This window comes from Vitis riparia, chromosome 4, assembly GCF_004353265.1.
Source record: "Vitis riparia cultivar Riparia Gloire de Montpellier isolate 1030 chromosome 4, EGFV_Vit.rip_1.0, whole genome shotgun sequence".
Lineage (NCBI taxonomy): Eukaryota > Viridiplantae > Streptophyta > Magnoliopsida > Vitales > Vitaceae > Vitis > Vitis riparia.
In genome coordinates this window covers 15,489,478-15,500,446 of record NC_048434.1, presented here as the reverse complement: position 1 = coordinate 15,500,446, position 10,969 = coordinate 15,489,478, and the positions used below count along the sequence as shown (strand labels likewise).

Here is a 10,969-nt window from a genome sequence, read left to right as displayed (position 1 = left end):
CAAAATTTTCCAGCATAGCATAAAAGGAAATCATGAAGAAAAATAAAAAATAAAAAAATAATACGCATGCTCTCTACAATAATCACAATAAAGGCAAACTACTCCAACAAATTATTAGAAAAAATTGGAAAAAATAAAATTCAGATAATGGAAATCCATTTTCACCTCCATATAAAATACACCATGAAAAACATTGGAATCTAGTAAAGCTCTAGGTAAAAGAGGTATTTCAGGCCAATTTAAGAGCTCTATCAGAAATTCAAATGTCCATTCTAAAATAGAAAATTTAAAACCTAATTGAAACTTAACTATGCAATCCGAGTACCATAAAAACATTGAAAAAGTCACACAAATACTCGCATAATCTTATCAATCGAAAGGTTATAATACAAGGTGCAAAACACCAGAATCAGAAATAAGTTTCACATTCTACAAAACTTACACTAAAAAGAGAAAGTTAAAAGGTCACAGACAGTCGAAAATAACCAGAAAATAAAGGAAAATAAAGAAAAGGGACCTGTTTGCCGATAAGTTCTCTCTTAGAGTGGGATGGGAGTTGGGAGACACTCATCTAATATATAGGGAAAGTTGTGTTTTTTTTCCCTCCCTCTGTTTTCTGGATCTAGGGGTCTCTTTGCTTTTGTGCCATTTGAATTAAATTTCACAAACCCTAAACCCACGATTTTTTAGCCAGGCTGAAAAATACCACCTTTGCCTGCAAATCGTGATCAGATTACCAAATAGCATCTTATTGTGCCATTGGAATTAAATTTCACAAACCCTAACCCACGATTTTTGAACCAGGCTCAAAAATACCACATTTGCCTGGAAATCGTGGTCAGATTACCAAATAACATCTTATTGTGCCATTGGAATTAAATTTCAAAAACCTTAAACCCACGATTTTTGAGCCAGCCAGAAAAATACCACCTTTGCTTGCAAATCGTAATCAGATTACGAAATAGCATCTTATGTTTTAAAAAAAAAAAAAAAAAATCAAAAAGCTTGGACAGCTTGTGAACAATGCAAAACAAAACAACATTTACCCCAAATTTTTTCTCAACAGCCAAACAAATTGTTAAATGGAAACTCACCTGCGATTACTCCAAAAGGAAGACGAAGCTCCACCGCCGATTCCAGAAACCACCCATGAAAATGCAGGCAAAAGGTGAGAATAGGGCAAAAAGCGAGGAAGTCAGAGCGTTTCCCCAAATTTTTGAGTTGGGTCGTGGGTTTTGCAAATGCTAACTCTAAAGCTTAATATTTTTGTGTTCAATTATTAAAAACACAACTTCCCGTGCTGACACGGAAAAGGAGATGGCTGCTGACATGGAAGGCTGGAGGGGGTAATTTTGGAAATTAAATTATAAACAGTGGATAGTGCATGAAAATTATATTTTTTTTGGGAACCGTGGACATATTTTGGGTTATGGAAAGTTGGGTTATGAAAAAGCTATTAGGCCCAAATGGGCGGGCCAAAACACAGTTTTCCCTAAAAAATAATTATACTAACATGTCTAATAATTAAAAATAAAATATTAAATATAAAAATTATTTTTAAAAATATCAAAAATATTTCATATTTCGACTTCTAAACAGTTTTCAAGGCCTTCACAACCCACCCAAAAAAGTCTCTTCAAATGACACAATTATATAAATTTGGTAAAGCAATTTGCCGGAGTCTACAAACTTCAGGAACCTTTTTCAAGAACTTCAAATACTCAACAAATGAAGGCAAAGTAATGTAAAATTGCATACACAAAAATGCTAATAGGAATCTGCCTGTTCAAAGGAGCTCATCTCCTGAAATTTTTAACTGGGAAAATAAATAGAACATGTCTAAAATGGGAACTGGGCATCCTTGGGGACATCTTTTCTAACCTGAAAATGTTCTCGCAGCATTTACACACCACCCTAATACAACAACCCTTTTGTGTCGGTGCCTCTTTTTTGTATGATCTGTACATGGAGATGTTGAAAATAGGAATTTCAAACTTGATCAACTTTCCAGTCTATTGACTTCATCATCATCTTCATCGTCTGAGCTGAAGTCTTTGCCAGAGATCATATTGATGATGGTCTTTGTGGCTTGACCAACAGCACGAGAAGTCTTTTTTGCAGCCCCAGTAACAACTGGTTGCAGGGAGATGATTGGCAGGCTCGCCCGCTCCTGAATCATTGCTGTTCACACATAGCAGAGACAAAAAATTGGTTCCCAGAATGGAATGAGAAATGGGAACTACTGTGGAAAAGCCAGGAGAAAGGTCTTTGAACATACACGCAGTCTGTTGGCGAGCAAGAGTGCCTATCTGTCGAATTCCAGCTTCTGCCGCTTGCACAGCTTGAGTCGATTTGCTGACACCATCTGCTATCTCCTGGCTGAGAGCGACATGGAACAAATTACATTATAAGTATAACCATCACGTTGAAACCAACATGACTGTAAACATGCATGAAACCCAGGTGATGAAAAGATTGACGACCATAAAATGCAGATTATCCCATTTTAGGCTCTATGCAACAGAGTTTCCATTTCTTCAAAGTGCATAGTTCAGTGCATTGATAAAGGAGTTTTAGCGTATGATAAATCAAAATAATCCCATTTTTAGAATCTGTTCATCCTGTTGTGATGCTACAACAAATCTTCAGAGGATTTCAGGCAATAACTTGAAAAGACTAAATATCTATACAGCTGAAAATGTAAACCAACTGAAACTGATAAGCATATCCTCATACTCGCATGTGATTTTAGAAGAAATAAAAAGCAAATGGATGTGCCACCTGAAATGGGGAAAAGGAGCCACTAGATGAAATTTACATTCGTTGTAAATGCATGAAAGTTGTATACTAGTCTAGATCTCACTTTCAGATCTTAACAGTGCATTCCAAGAAAGGTAACACTGGATTGCATGTTCTGGAGACCAAGATGAACCCCATGGAGTATGCTTCAATTATATACAGTTATATCTTCAGAGAAAAATTTTATTAAATGGTGATGGTAGTTGGAAGGATTATTTCATTTTGTCTTCCAAGTTCGGGGAGGTTGAAAGGAATCTGATTGCTTGACTTCATGCCAGTTGGGAATCCATGTAAGAATGATTCCATCTCCTGCTCTTATTCACATGAGTTTTAGCAAGCTGTCTCTCCCAATTTTTGTGGGTTCACTTTTGGGAGTAATAAGGGTCGTTACCAGGAGGATTTCTCTATGTTAGTAAAGGGAATTCTTGTTAATAAATGCATGTAGATCTATGGGAAATATGTTTTGTTGAGACAACAACACATCAGGAATAAGAAGCCTGCAAACAACCCTTGGTTTGCAGATCAGTAAATTCATTTAAAGACTTAGCCTAAAATAAATCCACTTTTCCAAGAAGTTTTAACACAAACAATCCGGCAAAAACTTTTTACTCCACAACTATAAGTTAATTTTTTCAATTTTCAGACTATTAGTTCCTATTGCAGTTTGCTGCATGAGCCTCACATGAGGAAAAGTCATGATTGAAGCTCGATTAGCTACTAATTTGGTAATTCAAAACATAATAATCAGCTACAACACTATTTACAGAAGCAAGGCATGAGTTTAAAGACCCATAACACAAGCAACTTATCCAAATCTTTGGAGCTTCTGGCAGCATTCCCTTTTTTGGAGATGCCAAAATAGTTCTGAATCTTTTCTTGTTTACAGTTTCTTTTCCCACATGGGGAAATTAACTACCATTCTAAAGGGGTTCACTTCTTTTTTTTATTTTTTCTTTCCTTTTTGGAATTAAGAAAGTACCAATGCATCCATCTAAAACATTGGTACTTTAAAGTAATTGAACAATGATTATTGATTGTTCATACCATTCCTCCAAGTGGTTAAAATAAAAACAATGAGTTGAAAAATAAGGATTAAATTTTTCACCTTAAATCACTCAATTCTAGAGTAAGATCACTTATTTCCATCCCCGAAAGCCTGATTGCAGCCATTGTACTGGGGAGTTCCTCACGAGCTGTGTCCGCTAGCTTTGCAAGAGATGTTGCAGCTCTTCCCATTGCCTGTAGAAGAGACAAAGAAAACAAAATTAAGTCATTAAAACTCCATCTCCTAACCAGACATGCACACTTGATTCCAGCATGATCAAAATCAATTTAAAGCGAGGAGGACAAGAAAATGCTTTGTAAGATAAAACATTCTGTTCACATAGGTAATGAAAAAGATGAAAGTTTAGCAATCAATTCAATTAGCTGAATTTCTTCAAAGGACAGTTTCAGATAATTCACAGAAAGTCAAAATGCAGTCAGATCCTTCAAGATCTATTAGGAAGTGTGTGTGTGGGTTTGTGGGTACGTGTTCGTGCATGTGTGTGTGTGTGTGTTTTGGGAGTGGAAGTGGTGGATCAGAATTCAATTTGGAACCATTATTTCCAAATCTGGCGTTTGGACCTCCAAATGAAATTGAAATCACACACTAAGTCCACAAATTGGACTCTAGTTTTCTTTATTAGAATTGGAATTTAGATAGAAAAAGAGATGTACAAATCCAAAGTGAACAGATATAATATGTAAATAACCATAAGACAGAAGCAAAGGAAAAGAAAGAAAGAAAGAAATCCCCATCATATTTTTATTCCATTGTCCCTCACCTCACCCATCACAATCCCCATGGCTCCATTACCATCCCCATTAAAACAAGAATTGGATTTTTGGCTAGAAGGATTCTCAACCATTTTTCCTTTTATCTGTGTGCATGTGTGTGTGTTTTGGGGGGGGGGTGGGTGGTGTTGTTAGGTCTGGGTGTTAATTTTATTAGTTTCTTGGTAGACAGATGTAGAGACTGCATAGGACAGTAGTGGGCCCCAACCCAACTACACATATACTATACAAAGCTACACTACGCATCACAAAGAAAAACATCAGCAGAACACCTTGCTATTCCTGGGCTCTCAATAACTCAATGGACCTTCTATTTTAGCCAACTACTTCTGACCCAAAAAAGTAAAGGTCTAAATATACTCTTGTTTAATTTTCAAAACCCAAAATAAGCCACTGAGGATACAGGAGGTGTCCTACATACTTTTCCTCTTCTATCTATAAACTTTTCAGACCAAATGACCAAGGCCTGTGTGACATTGAAGAATTCAACTTATGGCAAATATTTTGAAACTCAAAGCCCATAGTTCTCCAGCCATTGAACAACATGAAAGTATGTGATCAGCATCCTCCCCATCCCTTTCACACCTACATACCAATTTGGAATGACCCTCCCCTTTCTCAACAAGGTCCATGACTAGAATCCCTTTGTTAATAATACAAACTAGGATTCAGAAAAGCAAAGAAAAATAGGTAAAATGTAAAAAAACAGAGGGACCCTAACACCATATCATCATTTTGAACACCTCTTCTCAACCAACACCACCATGCACTACCACCCAAAAAACCTTCAATTTTTTTCAAAATGCAAGCACTTACCAATATATTGTCAGTTCGATAGTAAAAAAGGACAGTAAAATTATATGAATCAACATTTGATTGGGCAAATTTTGGTAAAAGATAATCCAAGTTGAGAAGTTGAATTTTTTACCATATTGGATTATAATAATAAAATTTTCAAAATTTGAAATTTGATTTTATGAAAATATAAATTTGTAGAATTAATTGAGACTTGATTGTGGATGATTGAGTATGGGATATGGTTGTGGTAGATTCATTATTTTATAGAAGAAGATTTGAGTACCATATGTGGAGCATAATTGTGGAATTCTTGAAGATTTAAATTCCTGTGGGATATTGGCATTATTTGAGGGTTTGTCACAAGCTAAAGCTTTATGCCTATCCAATCTAACTATAAAGGGAGATTCTGCCAGTGCAATATATTGGGTGACTAACAGAAAAAGAGGTTCACGGAAGATGTCTAATAGCAAAAGAGGCTCACAGAAGTTTGACAAGTGGATGCACAAAATCATACATATTGCTAGTGAGTTGGGTTGTTCCCTTTTTTGGGTTCCTCATTCGGCTAACCAAGTCACAAATCAATTAGCCAAACAAGGAGCAAAACATTTGGCATCCTTTGTTGGAGATTTCCTTCCCCCTTGAGTGTCTAATGTTTCTCTACCATGCATATGCTGTTTTTCTCCTTTTGAGGTTGTGCTAGTTTCTGTGGATCCGGTTACTTGGGTACTTTCTAACCAACCTTGTACATCTTTGAAGGATTGCCCATCCTTGTATTTATCAATTGATTGGTGAATGAAGATGTTTGTTTCTGATCATAAATAAATATATAAATTCATGTGAGATCGATGGAATTGATTGTATGGTTGAGGATTTAAATGATGAAAGATTGGAGATGATTAATTGTATGCTACGCATGGGAACTAATTGGATGAGCGTCGAGGACTTGAAGTGGAAATATAATAATCAAAAGAAGAATGCAAGCCAACTCTACAAAAAGTTCACTTTTCCATTCAGCCCTGCCATTCAATAAAGTTGTGTCAACACAAGTAATTAGGTGCACAATCCCAAGTTTATAAATTAGGATTACTTCCCAAAAAACATAATTCCTCTGTTCCCCCACCCAACTCACCCCCATCAAAAGCCAAAAAAAATTTAGATTTAAAGTTATGACAGGCTTAAGAAACTGAGTATTGCTCATGAATAAGGCAAACACTCCTCATTTCTTATGAGATAGATTATGCACCTCTTTTATAGGCAAATCTCATAAGCTCATGAAATAAAGATCAAAGGGGGATAGGAAACATAAAAAAGAAGCATACATAATACCAAAATAGGAGAAAGGAAAAGCTCAATCATACAATTCAAACACCTTAAGTTCTGGGTCAGCCCATACTACCAATAAAATATAAAAATCAAATTATTGTATATGCCAAAGGTTCCACTAAGCACATTAGAACAACATCCTTTAGTTTCACTGCTGAGATCTTGATCGACTCAAAAATCCTTCATTTTTTGCTCCTCCAAATACACCAGGCCAGAAAGCAAGAGAGCACTCAAAACCTTTAAAGTTCCTTTTCCAGTAAATTTGAACCGCTCCAACTTAACAATTACTCCTTAACCAAACTTGGAAGGACCCATGCTCCAAACAGAGCAAAAATCAATGACCAGAGCTACTGTGCCATCTGGCAGTGAAAGGCAGTTGACAGACTCCTCATCCCTTTTACATAAAGAACACCAGTTTGTGCAACTCTCCTTCATAACTTCCTCTAAATAATAGTTTGACCATGTTCTTACAGAATAATAATTGCCATTTAAGGCAGGGTACTGCTATTAAATAATGAAGAAGTGAGGAAGGCCCTAAAGCACGGTAATGCCCAAGAGGACAGAGCAGATGGAACCCATTTGTAACCAACAGGGTGTTAAGATCACTCATGGTTTGTAACCTACCAATCTCACACTGACTATTCCAAAGTGTAAATTAGCTGGGAAGCAATAATCTCAAATGCTTAGGAAACAGGAAAAAAATGTTTAAAACATGACTGTTTAAGCATACATTGCTCTTTACTGCTATGGTAATTCCAAAGTTACAAAACTAATGAGATTCAAATGCTACAAGAGATCTCTCAGCAAAGGGCAAGCCCCAAGGTCACAACCACTCCCAATTGTCATCAAGGAATGTAGTATGAGAAGAACTGCAATTTAAGGAGCTAGCAGTATCAAATCAATTATAACAAACTAGTTTGTAGTGATAGGAAAATTATGGACTATAGAGAAAGACTCTTATGCTAGAAATAAGAGAGAAAATCCTCAACAGCGGAAGCCATTTCTCCATGGGAGAAATTTGAATAAGCAGAAAATAAGCAAGTCTTGTGCGAGCTGATAGAAAGCACCAAATCAAAGATCGAAGATAAGAAATTTAAGAGATTTTGGGGTGTGGGCAAGGTGAACTATGAAAGCCCAGTAGACGTCTAAATGAACAACCCTATAATATAGGCATCATAATGCACAAATTCTTCAATGCTAAAGACTAGAGTTTTCTTCAATTACTATAAGCATAAAACCTACCATAAATATTATACTATATTGAGTGAATTAAGCATATCATCAAGCACAAGTTTTATCATCACAAATTACAAAGCTTGAATCTAAAGGCTTCCAGTTCTTCCTGTAATATAAATCAATTTGCTTCTACAATTGATAGCATCATCATCACCAACTGTAACCACTTCAAAAGTTCAAATATATCCATTCATCTTATCAATGGGAATTAAGAAACTTGGATTCCATGAGGTCAGAAGCTCACAGTCAAGCTCTTGCTGTCCAATTTTTTCCATAAATGAAATAATTTTGCTAAGAATAAAAGAAATGCAACCTCCTAAAAATCAATATTAAAAGGCATAGCATCTACATTAAGATGGCCTGCATAATTGAACTCCACAAAATTAACCAAGCACTCGGCTAATTAGACCAAGCAAGCAGCTGCAGGAATCCAATTTTGAAACATAATCCCCAAACAAACCACAAACTGAGAACTCCCGACAAAAGTTCACCAAAAGAGCTAATAGACTCAAAAATCTATCGAGAAAAGGTTTAAATAGTACAGTCAACCTTCATACAATCCAAAGATGATGATAACGACATCGAAACATGTTAGAGTGCATGATATACGTTGTGAGCCCAAATCCTATAAGCTTAAACTTTTAGGAAAATTGGTAGTTCAACATGATATCAGAGCCTCGCTTGGTGGGAAGTCATGTGTTTGAATCTCACTACCATATAGTTATATCCTCAATTTATTTAGTAAGCCCAAAAGGAGGCTGATTGTGGTTGTTTATCTAAGGGCTTGTGTGTCTCTCCACCTACAGGTATGGAGTTGCCTGTCAAGGAGGGTGTAAGCCCAAAAGGAGGCTGATTGTGGTTGTTTATCTAAGGGCTTGTGTGTCTCTCCACCTACAGGTATGGAGTTGCCTGTCAAGGAGGGTGTTAGAGTGCATGGTATACATTGTGGGCCCAAATTTTACAAATTTAAGCTTGTAGGAAAATTGTTAGTTCAACAAAACACTTGAACATCCATCAAATAACCTCAAACAAGGTAGAGTGAAGTTTATAACCATTAAAAACATGATAATGGCAATCACCCAAAAGAGCTGTTACACATCACATGCCCCTGTAAACAACCTTGTAATGATCCAAAAACGATGCCACCAAAAAAGCACTTCAACATCCACCACTTATAGCCATAAAAGAATGGGAAAATACCACAAACCAGTACCAAACCACCATCAAGGCATCCCAAAGACATCAAATCAGCAACAAAAACACAATCACTAAAGAGCTATCACAAAACATCTTCAACATAACGCATTAGACAATGTATCCATGAGAAAGAATAAAACCAATTACTCACGCATATTATGGCATAACATACTCATTCCCAGCTCTCATTCGTAGTTAACAAGTGCTTAAAGGGAAAACAGTAGAATTCTTAAGGCTATCATTCGGTCCATTTAAAACAAGAAAACCATACAAAAGGTCATTGATTTCTAAAGAACAAAACTTTTCAGTGCAAAAATGATTAAAGCAAGACACTTGTCCAGTCACAGTACTTAGATAATAAGAAGTGCCTATGCTGTCTCCATTCTAAATACAAAAAGGAAAGAAATGCTCACAGTTAAAGCAAAGCATTCTCTCCCACCATCAAAACGTGCACATACGCATCATTCAGACCTTGAAAACTTAAACCGCAATGGAAGCATTACAATTTTTCTTGCATGCAAATGTTGAAATGTACAGATGAAATATAACTTACAAAAAGCGTTGGCACAGCTGCAATTACAAGACTGGTAAACGCCACAGAAGTCTACACACATTAAAACCGAAAGGGGTCATCAGAAATTCGAACGAAAAAACGAAAACCCACACACCAAACTCAAAACACTGACCCAACACAAAATCACACCACAAAAATCAAAACCCACAAACCATTTTCAATCAATTTGCACAAAACAAGGAAAACCCATTACCGTGCAAGCAATGAAGGCCAAGAGGAAGAAGGCTCGGTCATTCAAGCTCAGCTTCGCCGGCGGCACTGCCGAAGCCGGAACGAGAGGGCTCTGAACCTCCACTTTCCACTGATCAGGCGGCGGTTCTTCATGGACAAAATTTGGGTTGAGAGGCTCTTGGTGGTGAAGACTTGAGAATGGTTTGGAGGAGTGGGAAAAGCAGCGAATTGAAGGGAGAATTTGGGGATTGGAAGAGATGAATCTGAGGAAATTGGAGGAGGGTCTGTGAAGGTGAAGAGAGCTATGGAGATATGGGTTTGGTAGAAAAGATTGAACAGAAGATTGAGTTGTAAGAATACTTGGTTTCATATTGGGGAAGAAAATTGTACAACGAATGTGTCTGTTTCTTTGGTTTTGCTTATCCCCTTTTTCTTGCCAAGCTTATGATTTTCTCGGAAAGCTTAAATTTGGGTTAAATTCGTAGGAACCCGCGCAAATTACACCCTGTTGACCAATTTTGTTAGACGAACCAATTTAACTAAGCTACTCGCCCATAATTCTTCCAATTACATGTCTAGTGAACTAAGAGCAGACACTTCATCCTTATGCTTCGGTTGTCAAGGGAAATTTAAATTATTTTAATGTTGAAAAGTGTATCAAATTCTTAATTCTTATAAATTTTCATTTAAAAAAATATCATATAAATATTTATGAATTTTAGATTCTTATCTAATGAAAGAAAACTATTACAAGTATCTCCATAAATATTGTCAAGTCATAAAAGAAAATATTATGAGATCAAAATGAATTAATAAAAATTATATTTTATGGATTGAAATATAAGGACAAGAAGGAGATCTCTAGTGTAGTAAAAAGATTCATGGTTTAGGATTAGGGATGGCAACAAGGCCTAGATCACGCCCTCGTCCCAATCCTACCCCATATATTCAAAAGAATTATCATTTATATCCTATTAAAAAAACTTAAATGGGATGGGACATGTATGAGTTCATAATTGCCCTGTCCCATCCCAT

At 36.3% G+C, this 10,969-nt stretch overlaps 1 protein-coding gene across 1 annotated transcript; it reads right to left on the bottom strand.

Annotated features, from left to right (window-relative positions):
- Positions 1–1,635: 1,635 nt before the first annotated feature.
- LOC117912214 lies at positions 1,636–10,459 on the bottom strand. The gene is made up of 5 exons (XM_034826722.1): positions 9,957–10,459; positions 9,743–9,793; positions 3,905–4,038; positions 2,279–2,379; positions 1,636–2,181 (listed from the first exon to the last, which is right to left on the bottom strand). Exons 1-5 carry the CDS (start codon positions 10,302–10,304, stop codon positions 2,000–2,002), a joined length of 816 nt encoding a protein of 271 aa, XP_034682613.1. The 5' UTR covers positions 10,305–10,459; the 3' UTR covers positions 1,636–1,999.
- Between the last annotated feature and the right edge of the window lie 510 nt (positions 10,460–10,969).

What these genes read in the sequence shown, in the direction of transcription:
- LOC117912214 (XM_034826722.1), bottom strand. Translation starts at nt 10,304, where the DNA reads ATGAAACCAAGTATTCTTACAACTCAATCTTCTGTTCAATCTTTTCTA. An exon ending in TGGCCTTCATTGCTTGCACG is followed by an intron (nt 9,794 to 9,956) that starts GTAATGGGTTTT and finishes TAATGTGTGTAG; the next exon opens with ACTTCTGTGGCGTTTACCAG. An exon ending in CTAGAATTGAGTGATTTAAG is followed by an intron (nt 2,380 to 3,904) that starts GTGAAAAATTTA and finishes TGTCGCTCTCAG; the next exon opens with CCAGGAGATAGCAGATGGTG.